This window comes from Eschrichtius robustus, chromosome 8 (genome assembly GCF_028021215.1).
Source record: "Eschrichtius robustus isolate mEscRob2 chromosome 8, mEscRob2.pri, whole genome shotgun sequence".
Classification (NCBI taxonomy): domain Eukaryota; kingdom Metazoa; phylum Chordata; class Mammalia; order Artiodactyla; family Eschrichtiidae; genus Eschrichtius; species Eschrichtius robustus.
In genome coordinates this window covers 55,469,421-55,493,528 of record NC_090831.1, presented here as the reverse complement: position 1 = coordinate 55,493,528, position 24,108 = coordinate 55,469,421, and the positions used below count along the sequence as shown (strand labels likewise).

Sequence of the window (24,108 nt, the reverse complement as noted above, 5' to 3'; positions counted from 1 at the left end):
TACAGATAGCACAAGGCAGATTTACTGAAGGATTTATATAAACTACTTCAAAAGATTAATGATTTGGAAGCATAATTTCTTTCTTCTTTTTAAATGGTCCACACCATTATTGTCTTCTAATAACCTGAATAATTCAGAATTTAATATACTTTCAGCTTACTTTCAGTGTTTCAAACATCTTGAATACATCATACACAAAATTGTTTATTTAAACATGTTATTTTGAAAAGTGTTTGGCTTAACATCAGATACTATTTTACTTTTAAAGAAGTAGTACAGGTAACTTTCATTCTAAGTTGTTCATTAAAGTTGTTGAAAAGAAAATGAAACAAGTCTTTTGAAATAAATAAGTATTGATTAAGCATTTAATATGTTAAGTTGAAAGCCTTGGCCATTCATGGCAGGAACTGTGTTTTCTTTAATGCCCAACCACTGCACTAAGTAGAAATTCAGTCATCATCTTACTATGAATGGACAAATGAGTTATTTTTATTCACTGCTGAAAACAGTGCAGATTTTTTTTTGTTGCTTTCTGTAAAATAAATTAAAAATTTTTTTCAAAAGATACATGGATATGGTATTTAAAAATCAAATCATGAAAAAAAAAATCAAATCACGTAGAAGAGCTTGGATTGTTAAGCAGACTCTTTGGCCCACTGCATCTGCTCCCTGGAGAAAATCATGTTTAATCTTTTAACTATTTTTACATTTTTATTCATCCTGTGATGGCTGTGCGTACCTATATAATATGCTTATACTGATGGCCAGTAGGCACATGAAAAGCTGCCCAATGTTGCTAATCATCAGGGAAATGCAAATCAAAACCACCTGTGAGAATGGCGATCATCAAAAAGAATACAAATAAAAAATGTTGGTGAGGACGCGGAGAAAAGGGAACCCTTGTACACTCTTGGTGGGACTGTAAATTGGTGCAGCTGCTCTGGAAGACAATATGGAGGTTTCTCAAAAAACTAGAGGTAGAACTACCATATGACCAAGCAATTCTGCTCCTGGGTATATGTTTGAAAAAAAAACAAAAACACTAATTTGAAAAGATACATGCAACCTAATGTTAATAGCAGCATGATTTACAGTTGCCTAGATATGGAAGCAACCTAAGTGTCGATCAATACATGAAGTGAAATAAGTCAGGTAGAGAAAGACAAATGCTGTATGATATCACTTATATGTGGAATCTAAAATATGCAACAAACTAGTGACTATAATTTTTTAAAAACAGACTCACAGATACAGAGAACAAACTAGTGGTTACCAGTAGGGAAAGGGAAGGGGGTAGGTACAATTTAGGGGTAGGGGATTAAGAGGTACAAACTATTAGGTATAAAATAAGCTACAGGGATATATTGTACAACATGAGGAATATAGCCAATATTTTATAGCTATAAATGAAATATAACCTTTAAAGTTGTGAATCAATATATTGTGCACCTATAACTTATACAATATTACACATCAACATACTTCAATTTAAAAAAATGAACACTCAGTTGTAAACTGACAGAAATCAACACTCCCCCCAAAATAATTTACCTGACTTTACACCATCAATGACATTGAATTTTTTCTTTAACTGTGCGCAGGCCAAATGTTGTCTCATGACTCACCACTCTGTGATACCGTATTACTATGTCTGTCCTTCAGTTTCCATCCCTTTCGCCTTTTAATTTCTCTCACCTAAACTTTTACTATCTCTTCTCTTTCTCTTGATGTTAAAATGCTTACATTTTCTTTAATAACCACTGCCTCCTTTTTTTCATAGCTTAGTTCTTAAAGTTGAAAATTAGTAAATAAATAATAATTACATTAAGTAATGGACTGTGATTACCTGTCCTTTCCTGTGTAGTTTTTGTTTTTGTTTTTGTTTTCCTGAAGTTTCAAATTGCCTTCTTCCCCTTTGCATTGGTTAACTTTATTACCTCCTCTTGTTATTTTAACTTTTCAAGAAAAGTATCAACTCCATCAGGTTTCTCCTTATTCCTGGAGTACTCCAGCTTTCCGATCAAACACTGATTGATTCCTGTCTAGGGCTGCTGCACAGCTGTAATCCTGAGACTTTTCTTCCCTGCTCTATTGGTTTGGATCCAGTGTTCTCAAGATCTCACATCTTCAGCTTTCTCAGTTTATTCCCTTGGTTTCTGGAAAACATTCTGAAATGCTTCCTACAAAAAGGCATACAGAAGTAAATTTGTTTGAAAATACCTTTATTTTGCTTTTCCACTTAATTGATAGTTTGGCTAATACAGAATTCTAGGTTGAAAATTATATTCATTTGAAACATTAATGGCACTGCTGTGTTGTCTTCTTGCATCTGTTTTACTAATAAGTTCATTGTTCCTCTTCTCATATTTTTTTGTAGGTGACCTAATTTTACCCCTTCAGCTTTAGGGAACTTATTTATTTTATTTATTTATAACTCTTTTATTTTGAAGTAATTTTATACTTACAGAGGAGTTGCAAAGATAATATGGAGAGTTCTCAAATACCCTTCACCCAGCTTCCTCTATAACTAATGTCTTCCATAACACAATGTTAAGAAATTAACATTGGTACAATACTATCAGTTAAACTACAGGCTTCCCTACAAATATACTTTTTCTATTCCAGGATTCAGTCCAGAGTACCACATTGCATTTATTTGTCATGACTCTTTAGTCTCCTGCAGTCTGTGAAATTTCCTCTTTTTGTTTCCTGGTCTTGTCATACCTTGACACTTAAAGGTTAAGTATCTTGTAGAATATCCCTCAATTTGGGTTTGTCTGATATTATCTCATGATTACATTGAGCTTATGAATTGTTGCTGGGACGAATATCACAGACATTATTATCCTTCTAATCGCGTCATATCAGGGAGTACATGATGCCAATATGTCTTATTATTGGTGATGTTAACCTTGATGAATTAGTTAAGATAATGTTTGCCAGGTATCTCCACTGTGAAGTTTTTCTTTCTTCCTTTCCATATTTTGTTTATTAGAAGCAACTGACTAAGTCCATTCAATATTCAAGAGGAAGTGAATTAAGCTCCACCTCCTAGAGGGAGGAGTATCAAAGAATTTGTGGACTTAATGAACACAACCACAGTAATTAGTAAATATTTTAGAGATGTTTTGAGTCTGCACAAATGTCCTCTTTCTCTTTAAAGAAAACACTATTTTCACTTTTAGCATTCCTCATTGTATCTTTTTTTTTTCCTGAATATCCATAATTATAATGGGTATTTTAATATAGTTTCTGAGGAAATAAAAACCACAATATTTGTTAGCATATGAAAGCTTAGGAAAGAGTTGATAAAATATCTCTCTGAAACAACTACAGAATCATTTCTTTCACCAAAAAATGAACAGACTTTTAATCATGTACAGTCAAACGTAACTGAAAACAGAGATTATATTCAGCTACAAGTAACAGAAAGCACCCATACTTTTCCTGATATGAGGAAGGGGCTTATTCTCACATAGAAGGAGAGGGTCAAGGCAGCCACCGCACAGTGCAGCAAACTCCCATGTCCTTGTTTATCGCTGCACCATTGTGAATGTCATGGTGAATCAGGAAAACATACTAACAATGTTAACAGCAAAAGGTGTTTCCTACACAAATTAGACATGATGAAGCTATAAATCTACAGAAGGGTAATCTGACAATACTCCCAACCATGAAATTCTGAATTATTTTCCAAGTGGACACAGGAGGCCTCACAGAAAAATTCAAACTCTGACAGATTTTGATGTAGAATTAATTGTAAAGACATCAGAGGAAAACTACACTTCTGATAATAGGAATCAAACAGTTGGTGGTGGTTTTGAGGATACTCTTGAATACAAAGGCACAGAATCTGGAAAATAGGATGAAAGGTGGTGTCCTCGAACCTTCTATGTATCTGTCTCTCTCCCAGCATGGTGGCTCCAAAATCTGAAGTATGCCTTCTCATCTGCCTTTAAATTGCACACAGGTGACGCTATTGGTGAATTCTAACATGGAACCACAAAGGGGATAGATTGTGGAAAATCTAGGTCCTAATATTACTCATAGGCAGGATATCTCCAACTCTAGATTTTTTGTCCTGTCACAAGCCTCTCTTCTTCAAAGTCTATTCACCAAATACCAGTCAGAAGGAATGAAGAAGCAAATGGAAAAACATAATTTACGTGAAAGTACACCCTTTGACAACCTGGCCATACAGAAAAAATTATTCCAAGTATTTAATAGTAGGGAAAATGGAAAAAGTCTCCTGTACTCACCACTCCCCCAGAAAGATCTTTCTGTAATAAAGGCACAGTATATATAATAGATTAAGGATATCCGAGAACTGCCACCCAAGGCCAGTAGGAAAATCCCAACAAATACCAAGCCTAATTGCATATTAGAACTACACTTTATGGGGATATATGTATATGTACAGCCGATTCACCTTGTCACAAAGCAGAAACCAACACACCACTGCAAAGCAACCACACTCCAACAAAGATGTCAAAAAAAAAAAAAAAAAAAAGAAGTACACTTCAACCACCCATAGGTCCAACAGACTTAAAATTGGAAAGAGAAAATATCATCTGATTAAAGGAAAAATTGGTCTCTTTTAACCTTATGAACTATTATTAAAAGATGACTTCCAGAATTACCTCACCTAAATATTCATTTTTGAAGGTAACTAGTACAAATCCAATGTCAAGAAAGGTACTTTCATAAAGATCCTTAGTAAACACACATATTTATAAACTTTTATAACAAGTCTTTTATATTGAAGATTTTCTAAAACATTATTCTTGGATTACTTTCCAACAAGTTACCTCATGTTACTGACATTTATATTTGTTTCTCATGAGAGTTTTCACATATAAGTATGTGGGCCCACTGAAGTCTTTCCTAGGCTCTTTAAAAACTAGATTTATTATCTAGTGAACCCTTTCATGCTTTTGCAAAGTAGAGAGATCAGAGAAGGTTTTCCCACATTCTTCATATTTACATGGTTTCTCTGTAGTATGCATGTGTCTCTGAATGCCTAAGACAGAAATGTAGGCTTTCCCACATTCCTACATTCATAAGGCTGCTCTCCAGCATGAGTTCTTTCATGCACTTGAACATAAGTGGAAGCAAAAGTTTTTCCACTTATTTTACAGCCATAGGGTTTTTCTAGTATGAGTTCTTTCATGTTTTTGAAGAGAACTGGAAAAACGAAATGCTTTAGAACATATTTTACACACACACGGTTTCTCACCAGTGTGAGTCCTTTCACGTGTTTGAAGAAAACTGGGAATAATAAATGCTTTCCCGCATTCTACACATTTATATGGTTTCTCTCCAGTGTGAATTCTTTTCATGCACTTGAGCATAAGTGGAACTGAAGGTTTTCCCACATATTTTACATTCATAGGGTTTTTCTCCAGTATGGGTTTTTTCATGTTTTCGAAGATATCTGGGAATACTAAATGCTTTAGAACATGTTTTACACACATATGGTTTCTCTCTAGTGTGAGTCTTTTCATGTATGTGAAGAGAACTGGGATTATTGAATGCTTTCCCACGTTCTTCACATTTATATGGTTTCTCTCCAGTGTGCAGTCTCTTGTGTCTTCAAATGCCTGAGGGACAAACGAAGGCTTTCCCACATTCCTGACATTGATAGGGTTTCTGTCCAGTGTGAGCTCTTTCATGCACTTGAATGTAAGTGGAAGCGAAGGATTTCCCACATACTTTACATTCATAGGGTTTTTCTCCAGTATGCGTTCTTTGATGTTCTTGAAGCTATCTGGGAATACTAAATGCTTTACAATATGTTTTATACACATACGGTTTCTCTCCACTGTGACTCCTTTTATGTATTTGAAGAGAACTGGGGTTAATGAATGCTTCCTCACATTCCTTACATTCATAGGGTTTTTCTCCAGTGTGCTCTCTTTCGTGTTTTTGGAAACCTTTTTGAGAACATAAACCTTTACCCCATTGCTTATATTCATAGGGCTACTCTCCAGAGTGAACTCTTTCATGTGTTTGGAAACCTTGATGATTACTGAAACTTTTTCCACATTGCTGGAATTCATACAGTTTTTATCCTGTGTGAGTTCTTTTGTGCCTCTGTAAGGAACTGTAATATTTGTAAACTTTCCCACTTTCCTTACATTTATATGTATTATACAGCCCCGATCATATTTTTTTTAAATCTTGAGGTTTGTGTTCAATGTGACATTTCATGTGTCTATTAAGAGATGAATGATGCATGAAGACTTTTCCACATACACTGCATTCACATGGTTTTAATCCAGGAGTTTTCTTGTTCTGATCGAGAGGTGGAGTAAGGTTGAAGTTTCCTCCACGTGGACTACTGTCTTTATGCTCAGAGAATCTCACTGTCATATGATTTCTTGGTTTTCCCCCATGGTTTTTGTACTGCTCTTCAATGTCATCATCATTCCATTTTGTTCCTGCTGAGGCCAGGTTTCTGAAGGTTTCCTGCATTACATCTCTGTAGAGTTTCTTCTGTGTAGGATTCAGTAGAGCCCACTCCTCCAGGATGAAGTTCACAGCCACATCCTCAAAGGTCACTGAGTCCATGTCCAGCTCTTCTGGGTGTCCCCAAGTCCCTCCTACACCTCCCACGACCAGTGCAGAAACGACTAGGACCATTAAGGGCGGGGGATGCTTGATATCATCCGTGGGATGTCGGAGTCCGTGGCGACTTTCTTGCTGGTGTGGTACATCGCCCCGCCCACCTGTATCTTGCCTGCAGATGCAATGTGATGTTCTGTGTGATGTTACTGTGATGTACTAAAGGTCATTTTCTGTTTCCCTCACTGTTTGTGCACTTTTTAGTTGTGACTCTTACATAAGGAAGATCGATCTATACCTTCTTCCCCAATTATTTGTTTATTCAGACATTTATTTTTACCACTATGGTATGGATTCATGAGTATTTATAGAGTTATGATCCAATCCCGTTACATGCAAATCTCAGAGATATTCCGGGTTTGGTTCCAGACCACCTTGATGAAGTGTGAATATCTCAGTAAAGCCAGTCACACGAATTTTTTGGTTTCCCAGTGCATGTAAAAGTTAGGTTTACACTATACTGTAGTCTGTTAAGTGTACAGTAGCATTACATCTAAAAAAAATAATATACATACCTTAATTAAAAAATACTTTATTACCAAAAAAATGTTAATCATCATCTGAGCCTTCAGTGAGTTGTAACATCAAAGATCAGTGATCACAGATCAGCGTAACAAATATAAAATAATGGAAAAGTTTGAAATATTGTGAGAATTACCAAAATGTGACACAAAGACATGAAGTGAGCAGACGCTGTTGGAAAAACGGTGCTGATAGACTTGCTGGATGCAGTTTTGCCACAAACCTTCAATTTGTAAAAAACAATATTTGCAGAGCACAGTAAAGCAAAGTATGATAAAACCAGGTATTCCTGTATTCCGTATCTTGCTCACTTTGTTCTATTTTTGGCCATTGAAAGTTGTTTCAGATTGCCTCCTCTGTCCTTTTGACATGCCCTCATCCTGTGTTTTATAACTGTAAGAGCTTTCTTTTAATCTTTGGTATTCTATTAGTTTCATAATTATGTATGTAAGCATAGGTTTTCATTTATGGCGCAGTTCTAGTTGGACTCTTCAACTCTGGGTCCTCCCTCGCCACCCCACACCCAATCTCTTATTCTCCCCCCCCCCTTTTTTATAAATTGTTTTTAAAAGATTATTTATTTATTTATTTTTGGCTGCATTGGGTCTTTGTTGCTGCACACGGGCTTTCTCTAGTTGCGGCGAGTGGGGGCTACTCTTCGTTGTGGTGCGTGGGCTTCTCATTGTGGTGGCTTTTCTTGTTGCGGAGCACGGGCTCTAGGCACACAGGCTTCAGTAGTTGTGGCATGCGGGCTCAGTAGTTGTGGCTTGCAGGCTCTAGAGCTCAGGCTCAGTAGTTGTGGCACACGGGCTTAGTTGCTCCGCAGCATGTGGGATCTTCCCGGACCAGGGCTCGCCATTGGCAGGCAGATTCTTAACTAGTGCGCCGCCAGGGAAGTCGCTCATTTTCCCCTTTTTAGTTTTTGTTCCTTTGGGATTCTTACTAGATGTATGTTGGACTCCCTATGTTGATTTTTTTTTTTTTTACAGCTTTTTTCTTTTTTGTCTTTTTACCTTTTTCTTATATTTTCAATGAGATTCCTTAACTTTAGCTTCAAATATTTCTATTGAATTGTTTTTTAATTTCCAAGAGTGCTTTTTATTGTTTCTTTTTTTATTGCATCTTCTTCTTCTTGTATAAATGCAGGAGCTTACTGGAAGTCTCTTATTTCCTCCAGGGTCTTTTTTTTTTTTTTTTTTTTTGTCTGTATCTATTTTCTGAGGTTGTAGGTTTACCTGCACTGTCCAGTGATCCCTGGCTCTTGTTCAAGTAGATGATGATGATGATGATGATGAAGATGAAGATTGATGAATACGTTTAAGTGTAAGATTGTGAAATCATTATGAGCTGGTGGCTTTCTTTTTAGGAAATTGGATAGGAGCACTGTGTGTTATATTGGAAGATACCTAATTATCAATATACAGTAATACAGTGTGGGATCACATTTCTTTAGATACAAATTCTCAAATATTTTGCCCGAATTTTTTGATAGTAGGGCTAATATTCCATGTATAGGCTTCAATTTACTGTTTTTTGTTCCATGTCTCCCTCCCATTATTTTGAGTTACGGACTTCTACAGAGTTCTGCAAAAGAGAGATTGGCTCTCTTCTAGAATATATCCTCTTCCTTGATAATCTCTATCCTAATTTGAAGAAATTTGTTACAATCAAATTTGTATAACAATGCATAACACAAGTGAGTTGCACAGGATTTTTTTCCCTCTTTGTTCTCCCAGCGTTGGCTCTGTGGGCACTGAATAGCAGGTGTAGGCAGCAAACACTCTAGGAGAAACCATGTATATCTGTCAAGAGAACTGAGAAAAGGGGCCCTGTACTCCAGGGGCAGCCCTGCTTGTAAGTTGCACTGTAGTAGTGGCAGCATAAGCAACTAAAAACTTGAGAAAATACCCATGTCTCTGGTTAGAGGGACCAGGAAATACTGAGCCCTTGTTTTCCAGCAAATGTGAGGGGAATCACTTATTTTTCTCTCTTGTCATTTCACTCTGAAGGCAATGCCAGTCATAATGTATGTGCAGGACAATAAAAGAAGCCTCAAGAATTCTGGCTTTCTGGCCAGAGAAACCAGGAAAAGGGACACTGGGGGTTGGAGAGTATGAGGGAAAGTTTGGAGAGGTCTGTAAAAGGTGATCCTCAATTTTGTGAATGGAACAAAGTAAGTTCTGGACTCACCCCTAAACTGCACATGCACAGAACAGCCCCAAAGAACCATAGCAGGGGCCTCAGAGACTGAACTGTCTTACAAACCAGCACCTAATTCCTAGCATGTGCTGGGCAGACCCAAAGAGCATAATAAGGTCTTTGAAAATAAATTAATATTGGAACTACTGACCAAAGAAGGCAAGATAGAACTTTTCATGTGAACTGAAATGTGTATCTGCTTCAAAGCAGATATTATAACCATCATCCATGGAGTAAAGGTAAGCATGCTTACAATAAAAGGAAAGGCAGAAGTTCTCAGCAGCAAAATGTGGCAGAGTTGGACAGCCACATGCAAAAAAGAAACTTTGACCTGCATACCTCATATGTTTTATAAAACTAACTCAAAATCACTCAGACCTAAATCTAAACCTAAAACTGTAAAACCTTTTAAATATAGGATAAAATCTTTGTGGCCTGAGGTTAGACCAACGTTTTTAATACAACATCAGAAGTACAATCCATAAAAGAAAAATTGATAAACTGGATTTCATAAAAACTAAAAACTTTTGCTCTGTGAAAAAATTCTGAAAACACCAGACACACACTGGAAGGAAATATTTGAAAATCATACATCTGACAACGTACTTTTATCTAGAATATATAAAGAATTCTCAAACCTCAACAGTATGTGAACAACAGTACACTTTTTAGAAATTGGCCAAGGATCTGGACACTTCACTAAACAGATTATACATGTGGCAAATAAGCACATGAAAAGATGTTCAGGGCTTCCCTGGTGGCGCAGTGGTTGAGAATCCGCCTGCCAATGCAGGGGACACGGGTTCGAGCCCTGGTCTGGGAAGATCCCACATGCCGTGGAGCAACTAGGCCTGTGAGCCACAACTACTGAGCCTGCGCGTCTGGAGCCTGTGCTCCGCAACAAGAGAGGCCGCGATAGAGGCCCGCGCACCGTGATGAAGAGTGGCCCCCGGTTGCCGCAACTGGAGAAAGCCCTCGCACAGAAACGAAGACCCAACACAGCCAAAAATAAATAAATAAATAAATAAATAAAAAAGATGTTCAACATCATCTTTTATTTGGGGGAATGCAAGTTAATACCACAACAGTATACCTGTATACACCTATTAGAATGGCTAAAATAAAAAACAAGAACACCAAAGCCCTGGCAATTAGAAGTACCGGGGAGATTGCAGAGCAACTGGAACTTCCTTGCTGGTGGGAATGCAAAATGACACAGCACCTTTGGAACACATTTGGGAATTTTCTTATAAAAGTTAAACATACACTTAACCATATGACCTTGCATCCACTCCCAAGTATTCACCCCAGCTTTGAATATATATGGCAGATTTATTTATAATCACCCAAACTGGAAACACCCCAAGTGTCCTTCAACTGGTGAATGGATGAAATATTGTGGTATATCCATACATTGGAGTACTCCTCCCCAGCGTAGAGGAATGAATTATTAATACACACAACCACATGGATGAAGTTCAGATGCATTATGCTAAGTGAAAGCATCCAGCATCAAAAGGCTACCTATTGAATGATTCCATTTGTATGATGTAATAGAAAAATCAAAACTATACAAAAGGTGAACAGATCAGTGTTTTCTAGTGTGTGATGGAGGAGGGAGTTTGACTGAAGAGACATCATGAAGGAATTTTTGGAAGTGACAGCAGTTCTTCTACATTTGAATTTTGGGGATAGCTACATGACTTAATGCATTTATCAAAACTCATAGAACTATGTAGCAGAAAGAATGAATTTTACTGTGTGTAAATTAAAGCATTTTCAGAAGTGTGAGACAACTCTTATCTTTACGAAATTGCAGTCTAAAAAGGGAGAGAGACTTTCTAGTTTATTTTTATTTTAACAATCCAAAGAATTTCTTGCTCAGCCTCATGCATATGCCTCAATGTCATGCAACATGTCTCTTTATCAAGAATGATAGGAGTTAGAGCCAGAGGGACTCCTGAAAATGATTTTCTGCAATTCCATCATTTTATAAATAAGGACTAAACTTAAGTCTTAAGAGGTTGATTGACTTCTTTATCAAGGCCTCAAACTTAGTTCCTTGAGCCAAGTTGAGTTATTTAGTAATGGGGAAGAATGAGCCATGGAAGCAGTAGAGTAAACAAATTCAGACAGGCAATAACAGTAGTAGTTAACATATCTGATCCCCTTCAGTGTTCTGGGTTTCTAAATGCTTTTTTAAAATCCATTTTCTCATTTTATCCTTAGAGCAATAACATGAAATAGGTATTTCTGTTATTCCCAGCTAAAAATGAAGAAACCAAGAATTGGAGAGAGAAGTTGCCTAAAATTATATGACTGGGAGGTGGAGCAGAGTCACCTGGACTAGAATCTAATTCATACAAGAAAGAAAGTATGATATGTCAGAACCTACAAGCAGTTCAGTGTTTGGGAACCATGATATTTGTGGCAATAGATAAAACAGAAAAGGTAGGCAGAGGTCAGTGGATGTTATGTACTATTTGATTTTGTTTTTTTCTGCAGCCATAGGAAATGAGGAACCATTGAAAGTTTTCAACAGATAATCAGATGGTCACCTTTTCCTTTTAGACCATTTAGTATTTGTATGGAGGATAAATTTATAGGGAATAATTTTGAGACCAATCATCAAAGACAGTAAGGACTTTTGGTAAGATACCAACTAAAACAGAAGTTGTAGGGTATATTTGGGACCAGTTTAAGAGATGTTTGTGTAATAAAGTTGACAGGACTTGGTGATTAATTAGATGTGAGAAAAGAGATGAAAGGTACCAATGATGACTACTACCAGTTGAAATGGAGAATACAGGAAAGGGATAGGTATAATGTAGAATTGTGTATCTCCCTTCAATTCTGTCGATTTTGCTTCTTATGGTTTGGGGCTCTGTTGTTAGGTACATATATGTTTCTAATTGTTATATCTTCTTGGTGGAGTGACACTTTTATTGTTATAAAGTATCCTTCCTTGTCTCTAGTAGTAATTTTTATCTTATTGTTCTAGTATTAATGTAGCCATTCCGACTCTCTATTTGCACAATATATCAGTTTTCTGTCCTTTTACTTTTAGCCTATTCCTGTCTTTGAATTTAAAGTGAGCCTCTGCTAGAAAGCCTATAGTTGTATCATGTTTTTTCTTAATCCATTCTGTCAATTTCTGCCTTTTGATTGGAGCGTTTAATACATTCATGTTTAATGCAATTACTGCTAAGGACTTCTGCCATTTTGATATTTGTTTTCTATTTGTCTTCATGTCTTTTATCTTTTTTGTTCCTGTGTTTCTCCATTATTGACATTTTGTGTTAAACAAATATTGCTCATGTGTTATTTTAATTACCTTGTAATTTCTTTTAATATATGTATGTGTATGTATATATGTGTGCATATATATATTTATATATAACATATATATACATATGTATGTATGTATGTTTTTTTAAGTTATTTTCTTAGTGGTTGCCTGCTTTGGGGATTGCAGTTCACATCTTGTAACAGTCTAGTTTGGATTAATACCAACTTTATTTCAGTAGCATGCAAAAGCTTTTCTCCTACATAGCTCTGCCTCCACTTCTGCTGTTTTTTTTACTAATTACATCTTTGTATATTGTACCCATCAACACAGATTTGTAATTACTGTTTTATGCAGTTTTGTTTTAAACTAGATAGGGGAAAAATGAGTAAAAAATACTGTCTTTTATATTTATCTATGTAGTTACTTTACCTGGTGTTCTTTATTTCTTCATGTGTATTCCAGTTATCATTTAGTGTCTTTTCATTTCAGCCTGAAGGACTCCCTTTAGTATTTCTTATAGGTGCAGATCTGCTAGTGACAGATTCCTTCAGTTTTTATTAATCTGGGAACATCTTAATTTCTCCTTATTTTTGAAAGATAGTTTTTCTGTATATAGAATTCTTGATTGACAGGTTTTTTCCTTTTATCTCTTTGAATATATCACCCCATTGCTTTCACACCTCCATGATCTCTGATGAAAAAAATCAGCTTTTTTCTTAATGATGATCCCTTGTAGATGATGAGTCACTTCCCTCTTGATGCCTTCTAGAGTCTGTCTTTGTTTTTCACTTTAAACAGTTTGATTATTGTGTCTCAGTGTGAATTTCTTTTCATTTAACCTACTTGAAGTTAACTGAGCTTCTTCAATGTGTATATTAATGTTTTTCATCAAATTTAGGGAGTTTTCAGCCATCATTTCTTCAAATATTCTTTCTTTTAAAAACCTAGGACCGATAAATCTCTCCCTCTTTGCTGAGAGGCTTTGTGTGCATGTTGGGGCCCCCATCAACACTCAGCCAGACAGTTGACAATGCTACCATAGCCTTCACTTTCTGCTTTTGCAGAGCCTCAAAGGATAGGCATAAGTGAGAGTTTGGTTCTTCTCAGCCCTTTCCTGAGTAGACTCACAGCCCTAAGCATGTATGTGGCCTTTTAGATTCCAAGGAGTATGTCAACTTTTTCTTTTAAGCTTTTTGTTTAGTCTGTTTATTGTTTGGCCCAAGTATTATTCATTGTTTTGGACATCCATGAAGTTAAAACACTTTCCTATAATTGTTTTAGACAAACACATGCCCTTCTCTACCCCTGGAAGAAGACTTTTTGCATTGGGGTACTTCCAAGGAAAGTTAAATACAAAAGTATTTTAAGTGGGGTCCTCCAAAGAAACAATGATGATTCTTTGGGAAAGAAGTTTTGAAAGGGCTCCAGCTCTGTTCTGTTCCCTCTGGTGACTACCAGGCTGCTGGGGAGTAGAAAATGGAACTAGGCAAGTTAAAACACCACAAAACTTGCTCTTCTTACCAAGATTCAGCCATTTTCTTTATTAAACACTCCCTGAGTTACTGGAAGCCTTGATTAATTTCCAGAGTCTGAAAGGGTTGATTTGATTGTTTTCTCCCAGTTTCTGATTCCTTTCACAGAGGAGTGGATTCTTGGAGATCACCATGTTTACTGACATTACCTCTTTCATAGTTTGGGGGACTTTTCCCCTTTATTTCTGAGAATTATAAGGACTGGAAAGTTAATCAGTTCTGTTTGTGACATGTTGAGTGACGATGCTTTCTATGGCACATCTTGGAGATGTTAAATTCATAGTTTAGGAATCTGGATCTTGATGTACCCATCCATTTATAGATGATAGTTAAAACCATTAGAGTAGATAAGATTGCCTTTTGAAAAAGTGTTTATAATGAAATGACCAAAGGGCTTCTATGTTTGAGTAGATAATTGCTGAAGGAAGAAATGAAAAGTTACTCATGATGCACATTTGATATCTACAAATTTATGGTCTCAAATCTCAGCCAGTCTCTCAGAACAGCCTATCAATCTTATTCTTTTTTTCAGCTTCCTCATTACCTTAGCAATTACCTAAACCTCCTTAAGTCTTCTCCTTAATTCCCTTGTCACTCCCAGTTAACTTCCCCTTACTCTGTCTTCTCCTTCAAGAAAATTTAAGCCACATAACTTCTCTCAAATTATCATTCCTCCCCCTTTTAATTTGCTTTTATCCACAGGTAATGATAGAGGAGAATTGAGTGTACTTATGAAAAGATTCATTTAGATATTCTAGGCTGAGTAGGTAAGGGAGAGTGTCCAGGAGGTACTGTTAGGTCCCTCCTGATAGACATTGGAGGGATCCAGGGACTACAAGTTTCTCAGTTTGAATAATGAGGTTTTTTAGAACAAATCAAAATATGATTTCTGTAGAGTGAGTTATATATAAAAGTCTGGTAAGAAATTGTATATGTGCTACAAATGGACGTTTAGTTGAAGTTATTCATTGAGCAAAGGGTGTGTCTTTTACTTAGCTGTAACAAATGCCAGACATTTAAAAATGTCCCTGTAGTGGGTTGAATTGTGTCTCCCAGAAAGATATGTTTAAGTCCTAATCCCCAATATCTGAATGTGACCTTCTTGGGAAATAGTTATTTGCAGATGAGATGAATTAAGATGAAGTCATACTATGCCTAGTGCCTAGGATTTAGGACCTAGTGAACCCTAAATCCAATGACTGGCATCCATGTAAGAAAGGGAGAAGACACAGAGACACAGGGGAAAAGGCCATGTGAAGACAGAGGCAAAGATTGGAGAGCTGCACCTACAAGCCGATGAATGCCAAGGATTGCCAGAAGTCACCAGCAGCTAGGACGAGGCAAGGAAGGATTCTTCTCTAGAGCCTTTGATGGGAGCATTGCACTACTGACACCTTGATTTTGGGCATCTAGCTCCATAACTGTGAGAGAGTGAATATCTGTTGTTTTTAAGCCACCCAGTTTGTGATTTTTTGTTTTTGTTTTTTTATAGTAGCCCTTGGAAGCTAATATAGTCCCTCAGTTCACTCCTGAAATTATTTTAATTGATAAATATGCAGGTATGTTATCAAATGACAAACTTAGAAATAACATCAATAATCCATAAAGTGTGTTTTATATATTATATTAGCTTAAGTTTGAGGATAACACTTTGAAAATGAGATTATAGGCAGAACTATGGCAGCTAGATAATTGGCTCTTGATGGGTACCTCAAATACATAAAGCTTAAAAGATCTGATTTAGTTCCATTTTTCCTTTCAAGTCTATGATTCCATTTGAAAATCTCAGCAAATTTTTTTTCTGAGAGAAATTACTGTTAATATCATGTTAGGAAATAATCTACATAATTTCTAAATATGAATCTTCTACTTAAATCCTTTTAAAATACTACCATATTTTAATAGTTGTATAATACAGCTTGGCATTTTATTAATAATATAGGTGAAATGAGCAATTTTTTTTCTATATTCAGTATATTAAACCAAAATCATTTTGCTTACATCCTTGAGATTTTCTTAGAGAAATAAAATTTGGAATTTCTTCTTGTTATGCTTTTGTAGTTGTGATGCAGATATTTCACGGATCTTGATCCGTGTAACAGATCAGCTGTAATTTTTTTAATTAGGCTTTACCTTTTTCAAGACTATATCTTATATAACTATCAGTTCTCTATTGCTCCCACAGCAAACTACCACAAATTTAAGAGCTTAAAACAACACACTTTTTTTTTGTTTGTTTGTTTCATTATTCTAGTAAATTGTTTTGGCCCTCTTGTGCTTTAAATCTATATCTTTTTGGCTAGGCACTATGTGAGTTGTATTTGTCTGTGCTTTCCACAGGACAGACACCACAGAAACTTTTTTTTTTTTAATTTATTTATTTATTTGGCTGTGTTGGGTCTTCGTTTCTGTGCGAGGGCTTTCTCTAGTTGCGGCGAGCGGGGGGCCACTCTTCATCGCTGTGCGCGGGCCTCTCACTGTCACGGCCTCTCTTGTTGCGGAGCACAGGCTCCAGACACGCGGGCTCAGTAGTTGTGGCTCACGGGCCCAGTTGCTCCGCGGCATGTGGGATCTTCCCAGACCAGGGCTCGAACCCGTGTCCCCTGCATTGGCAGGCAGATTCTCAACCACTGCGCCACCAGGGAAGCCCCAACACACATTTTTATATCACTGTTTAAGTCTGAAGTCCTAGTAGGCTCAGCCGGGGTCCTCTGCTTAGCCTCTCACAAAGGTGAGATCAAGGTGTTGGCTGGGCTGTGTTCCCTCCCGGAGGCCCTGGGGGAGCATCTGCTTCCAGACTTACGCTGTCAGCCAGATTTAGCGGTTGCTGTTGTAGTGCGTAGGTCCCTGTGTTCTTGCTGCCTGTCAGCAGGGCGGCAGTGGGGCTGGCGTTTGCTCCTGGAGGTGACCCACGTTCCTTCTCACACTTTCCACGTGGCACCCCTCCAGCAACAGCGGGTCAAGTTCCTCTCACACTTCTGATTTCTCTTGCTGCATCTCTCTGACTCCAGCTGAAGAAAGCGGTCTCCTTTTAAGAACTTATGTGATTAGATTGGGCCCACGCAGATAATTCAGAACACTCTCCCTTTGTTAACCTTTATAAACTTAGTTACATCCCTTTTGCCATGTAACAAAACGTATTCACAAGTTCCAGGGATTAGGGCACAGACATCTTTGTGGGGGATTGGGGCATTTTGCCCACCGTAAGTAACTAATATTAACAGTTTTGATAATTAGTTGCATTAATTATAAAAAGTATTAACCCTACTAAAAATAATTATAAAAATAATTAAAATAATTATAAATATAAATACAAAAAAGATATTATAGTATATTTAGTTAGTACAAGAACCCTGTACCTCCCTGTATCCATATATTATAAAGTATAATGAGAATGTTTGCTAAGAGGTAAGAAATTCAGAAATTATCTTACACCACAGAAAACACACTTCTTTGTGGAAAAGGTTAATAAACTGAAATGTCATTCCCCTAACGATAGTTGAATTGTACAACATTATTTACTTATTTTGAGATTCTAGCCAACTTTCATTGCTTGAAATTAATTGGATACCCACACCTCTTAGGAGTAGGCTAGAAAGTCCACACACAAACCATGTCCCCATCATTTCTCATTTATCTTACAGTTTGCTGCTGAGTAGCAGGGGACTTGAATTTCTTTCTCATTTGGTACCAGTAGCTCCATGTGGTTACAAATGACTCTCTTAAGATAACGGAAGCTTCTTCAAGTCAGAGACCCTGACTTGTTCAGATTTGTATCACCAGTGCCTGGCACATTACAGATGTTCCACAAATATTTGTTGAAAAATGACTGAGCTCATGAATATCACAGCTAACAAATGTTTATTAAACAGCCAGTGTGTACAAGTTGATCACCCACTGATTCAGTGTTTACTGAATGATCTCGTGCCTTCAAGCCATCACTACCTGATTTCTTTCTGATTATTCTTGGCCACTGTTGCTGTAAAAGAACAGAGGTCTCTACTACAGGTGATTTAGTACAAAAAGCCTGAACTAGAAGCCAGGTGCCTTGAATTCTGCTCTGATATTAATAAATTGTATGATTCCCAAGCAAATTAATTAATTTCTGAGCCCCAACTTACTCATCTATAAAATGAAAATGTAAAATAAGATCCTTAAAATTTCTTCCAGCTTTTAAATTTGTACACTTAGAATTTTTCTTCTGAAGTAAAATGGGAAACTTGAAAGATAAAAGAGTTCAAGATTGATCCTAAACATAAACCCTCATAATTGTTTTTAGCCCTTGTCTGGCTGTTAGCATTCATAAGATGCAAGTCGTTTTACCTTAAACCTTAACTGCCTTTATTTTTAATGTCTGTAAGAATTTTGTCTCAACCATTTATTTATCCTTTCATTTAATTTTTCAAGACTGAAAGAGAAAGAAAAGTTCAGTGAGACACCTCAAATGCAATTTTTTTTGGATAAAACAAACATATAAAGAATAGGGGATAATATCTGACATGGGCAAACTTGAACCTATAGATTTTCTATTAGTAAGTCAAAAGCAGGGCCAGGTAAAATAAGTCAGCTGAATTGAATTTTCTTATCATCCAAGTTCTACTATCAGACTGGGAAAACATTGCTTCTTTCCCTTAAGTAACAATTTTAAGGGAAGGACTAAAGCTAATAGTTTATCCATTATGAACGTGACGATATACCAATTAACCAAATTTTATGTGCCCCACCCATTATACACAAAAATGAAAGGACTTTTTTCTTAAATACAGAAGTAGTTAGTTCCAGTAGAACTATCTTATAACTTAAAGAGAGAATGTATGAGGATCAGTCCGTGTACCAGAACCTAGTCTTAATTCTGCGAGACCTAAAAACTCTGTTAAATTTGAAATGTAGTGTTTGCCCGACTCTCATTTTTGCCTTGTGAAGAAACTCAGTACACTACAAAATTATTAACTGATTTTATTTGAAGTAGTTCTAAGGTATTTCGTGCTTCTAGGCATTATATTCAAAACCTAGACAATCGTTTTTAAGGAAGGGCGGACATGAGCCTTGAACATTATGTATTGTTATACCTGGAAGAGATTTTTGAGATCATCTGTTAGAAACCCTCTTATTTTGTAGATAAGGAAACTGAGGAAACAGCTTTTATTTTCAGTTCTTAGCAGAATCATGACTTTAAAGTCATGTACTGCACTGTGTGTTTGATGGCATTTTAAAATAAAAACATGAAGTATTTTGCAACTACTCAAAAGTATAGTATGGCCAGAAGATAAATTATTTTAAATTATAATTTCATTTAGATAAAGTGAATTACTATTCATTTACTGTTTTTCTGTTTAGGTGAAAAGAGATTTGAATGTCTGGAATGTTCTAAAAGATTTATGCGGAGTGATCATCTCTCCAAACATGTCAAAACACACCAGAATAAGAAAGGTGGTGGGACAGCTCTTGCCATTGTTACCTCCGGAGAACTGGACTCATCTGTAACAGAGGTGCTTGGCTCCCCAAGAATTGTCACAGTTGCAGCCATTTCTCAAGATTCAAACCCAGCAACTCCCAATGTTTCAACCAACATGGAAGAATTCTGAAAAGTTATTTATAACAGAGACCTCTAGTGCTGCACTTAAGTTTACACACATTTGAAAATCTGGAAATGGGCTGGTCAGGTGAATTACAAAGTAGGAAATCATGTTTTCATTCTTGGCTTCTTTAAGTATTCCAAGATTTTGGGTCAGCACATGAAGTGTTGAATTTTTAAAAATATAAAAAGCAAACTGATGTACTGGAAACAGATAGAAAAGTATTTCCTCCATATTATATGTTGTAGTTATTTGGAGATCTATCACATAATTTTTAAACTGAATCTTCCCCTCTCTTAACATCATGTGTTAACGTGTTTAAAAAGACAGACCTCAGTAGTTTGCAGGCTGGACCTTAATTGGACTTGTTTTCTTTGAAAGTACTTTGTTATAAATTCAGTCAGTAATAATTTATGTGGATTTATTTTTTTTTTGCAATAGCACAGAAAACAAATAGTTAACTGATGATAGAGATAATACTTTATTTCCTTAGCTTGATTTTTGGAAAATCAACTGAAAATAGTTTTGGCCGTCTTTTCTAAATATTAGAAATTCTTCAACAGCTGAATTAGGTAAGTTCCAAAAAAGTAATCTGAGAGGCTATCTCAGATCTTTATTACCACTACATTGTAGTAGTGCGTATGCAGACAATCAGTGAAGTCCAAGTACTTTCTCCATTTGGAGACACAAGAGGAACTTAGAGCTAAACCTTAGGTTAAATTTTAGATTGAAACCTTAGGAAAATACTGGGGGGAAAACAAAACTCATAATAGCTTCAGAAAAATAAAATGAGGCAGTTTAACAGGTAAGGTTTTGAAGTTAGGATTGATTATATTCCTAACCCTAGGTTGAACCACAAAGTTCATTTTAAATGTTTATATTGGAAATATTTGCATAGAGTTTAAATCGTTCTGTAGTTTCATATTCTGTAAATATGAGTTATGTTGACAATGTGCAAAATTCTTTATGCTTTGACTTGGTAGCCAAAGAAAGAATTATCACACTTTTTTTAAGGCCAGCAGAAAATTATCTTTTAACTGCATTACAATTTCTGTTTTCCTCTTTACTAAAAATTAACGAATCCCATTTTATTTCTAGCACTGTGTTAGAGGCTGATTAAGAATTTATAACACAGTAATGTCTTTATGTTATGCCAATAACTGAATTTTCCCTAAGAAGACAGCCTAACAAATATATAACAGATGTGATACTATGAAACAAAAATTATTTTTTAAAAATCAGAATAATTTCAGTCAAGTAAGTGACTAAAGAAAAAATATTTCATTGTTTATACAAGGGTCTTAATAGGAAAGATGGCCAAAAGTTTCATATAAAAAAAATTGGGAGTATACCAGTAGCTTAAATATTAGTAAGATATTTCATATTTTAAAAATATATTTACAAAGAATTATAATGGAATTGGAATTGACCATTTGAAAACTAAAGTTTTTAACTGCTCGGTTTATTAACACCATTAGTTTGGGGATTGTTTGAATATAGGTGTATGTTTTCTTGTGCATTCCCTATTATTTCAGGAAAAGTACTACTCATGCGAATTCTCTTCCGAAATTGTGATGTTTCTTGTATTTTTGATGAAGGAGAAATACTGTAATGATCACTGTTTACACTATGTACACTTTAGGCCAGCCCTTTGTAGCGTTATATAAAACTGAAGGTCTTTTGTGCTTTCAGTTTGTATAAAAAAGCTTTGAGATTAAAGGAAAAAAAAATTTTTACACTGTGGTTATAAATTTCAAGTTTCTTAAAGCTTTTGTAGACTTGTAACAAAGTCTTTAAATTTTAGTTGGATTTTGTAAATTGTTTTGTATATTTTATTTAACGTACTCTTAACAACTGATGTATCTGGCTTTAAAACATCAGAATCAGTTTGTTGCTTTGTTTGGTACAGAGGAGCATTTGGTAGTATTAATTTTAATTTTATTATATAGGAGCTGAAACATCAAATATATATTTTATCTATCATTATGCTACACAATCAGTGCTATAAATTTTTTTATGCAAAGAAACTTTCGTAATGTTTGAATCATGTTTCCTCAGAGTGACACTTTTTGTTGTTGTTAATACCGAGTATGAGCTCTCTGCACCATTATACCATGAACCAATTTTAATGCATACCTATGTATGCTCCTCAGAAATCGAAGTTATTTTTTAATCAACAATGAGGCCTATTATAAATTTAACAAACTGAATCTGGATAGCTTTATAGCATATAAAATATATTAATTTGTGTTAGCAGGTGCACATTTCACCACTGAAATTAGAAATCTTTTGACAGTCTGTTCTGCATACCATTCTGAATCCACTCTTCTGTCTTATAAGAATCGTAAATTTCAGTGTCCTTTATTTGACTCAGTGGGATATAGCTGTTATAAGTAATAGGGCACAGATGTGCAGTAGAGTCTTGTTTAATGACATTTCACTGTTCATTCCCTTTGCCACTGTTATAAAACTTTTCTTTATTGTAATTATCAGTGCAAAGCTATGTATTTATCATGGTAGAACTCCAGTGTTAGAATAGTTTTTTCTTACAGTATACTTTCTTTGGTTAGGTTTGTGTATGTGTTGCTGATTACATTAGAACTTGATGTTAAGTCATTATTTATCACACTCTCATGAGAGCAGTAATAAAAGTGTGTAATCTAGGAGAAAAAGTTAATTTGTCAAACTTAGATAAGCATGATGTTTAGGTCCTATTTTTCAATTTTATAACTGTTTTATTGCAACAATATTTGTATTTAAGTCTTCATTTTAATGCCTTGTGGTGTTTTTTTATGCATGTCACTAAGTTGTCATCCCACATAAATTGATGTGCAGCATAGGGTATTAAATCTACATAATGATTTTAAAACAGAAATAGTTGATGGTAAAATGTAAATGTTTTGCAAAAATTCCTTATAAAAAGTTTTGTAGTAACATTTCACTTGTAAATTTTTTTTTGTAAAAAAAAAAAAAGAAAAAAAAAAAAAAAAGAGTCCAGAAAAAAACCTGTTTCCCATATCCTAGAATTTAGACAATTATTCTGCCAGCAAAGCCTCTGGGGGCTGTAATTGACATTTTTACAGTGCTGATTTGTATAAAATTTGTTTTTTGTGGATTTGGAAATAAAATCATGTACAAGTTGTTGCCTGCAATAACAATTGCAAGTAACCTATTAAAAATTCCCTTGAGTTTAACATGTTTCTTCATTTAATTATGTATGCTATAAAACAGCAATAAATTGTTTGAACTATCAACCTTTTTATAATGATGAACACTGGAAAGTAAATGCTTCTCACTAGAAAACATACTGGCAACTCTTCATAATTCCTGGTATTAAGCTCTGGTCACCATTTCTCTGAACGTACCACCAAAGAACACCAATTCAAATTTCACGTTAATTTGTAGCCATTGCTCTAGACATGTATGGAAATTAAAATTTGATTTAGGGACATTTTTTACTTAAATATTTTTAAGCAATAAATGTTAGGAAATTGTAGGAAGACCTAAAAATGAAAACATAATTAAGATGTTATTTAAGCTTACAGAAACACTAAGAAGCAATGTATGCCATGTATATAGATGCCACAGTCTATAAGCAGAAGCTATTGTCTTTTCCTCTTGGGAGAGCCCTGCAAATCTCATGCAGAACCTTAACGGACATAATGAATACATTACTATAACAACTAGTTATCGGATTTCCAAACCCAGGCCAGATTAGATACAGCCAAGTGAGGGGCAGGGGATGTTAGGCAGCAGGGAAGTACATTGATCTACGCAGGGAAGTACATTGATCTACTAACAGAAGACGCCAAAAATTCTTTTTAAATCTGTAGCGATCAAGGCTTACATAGTGTTTGGGTAGATCGCGTTGTATAGTAAAACCCTAAGGTAAAGACATGGCTAGTGTAATAATATGTGTTCGTAACAATTCCTGAATCAAGAAACAGTTAAATTAATTCTCTGCCAAACAAGACTAGTAAGGAATAAATTTTTCAAAAGATTTGTATCAAACTAAAAATGTATACTTCAGTTATCTGAAAAATTCACATTTGGAAGCATCAGGATGATATTGTATAAAAGGGATAATACAAGTAGTAAACTTTTTCTATTTTTTAAAATTTTTTATGTGGTAGTACCAGTTTGATTCTTGGACTTCTAGGAACTTCAAACTCAGAACCAGGAACCAGGAGCCAACAGTGAGTCAAAGAAAATACCAAAAAAGTAATGCTTTTTACTTTATCATAGATTTTTTTTTTAAACTGGATTATATTTGCTTTACACTGTTGTGTCAGTTTCTGCTGTACAGCAAAGTGAATCAGCTGTACATATATGTATATCCCCTCTTTTTTGGATTTCCTTCCCGTTT

General features: G+C 35.5%; 1 protein-coding gene and 1 pseudogene across 1 annotated transcript in view; one reads left to right on the top strand and one right to left on the bottom strand.

Annotated features, from left to right (window-relative positions):
* Positions 1-20,956, top strand: part of SP4 (Sp4 transcription factor) — a 70,419-nt gene extending 49,463 nt beyond the window's left edge. The window contains exon 5 of the mRNA XM_068550521.1: positions 19,504-20,956. Within this exon, the coding sequence (XP_068406622.1) occupies positions 19,504-19,751 (248 nt within the window). The 3' untranslated portion in view covers positions 19,752-20,956. The remainder of the gene's footprint in view (positions 1-19,503) is intronic.
* On the bottom strand, positions 5,021-6,570 carry LOC137768701 (zinc finger protein 709 pseudogene; annotated as a pseudogene).
* Positions 20,957-24,108: the final 3,152 nt, after the last annotated feature.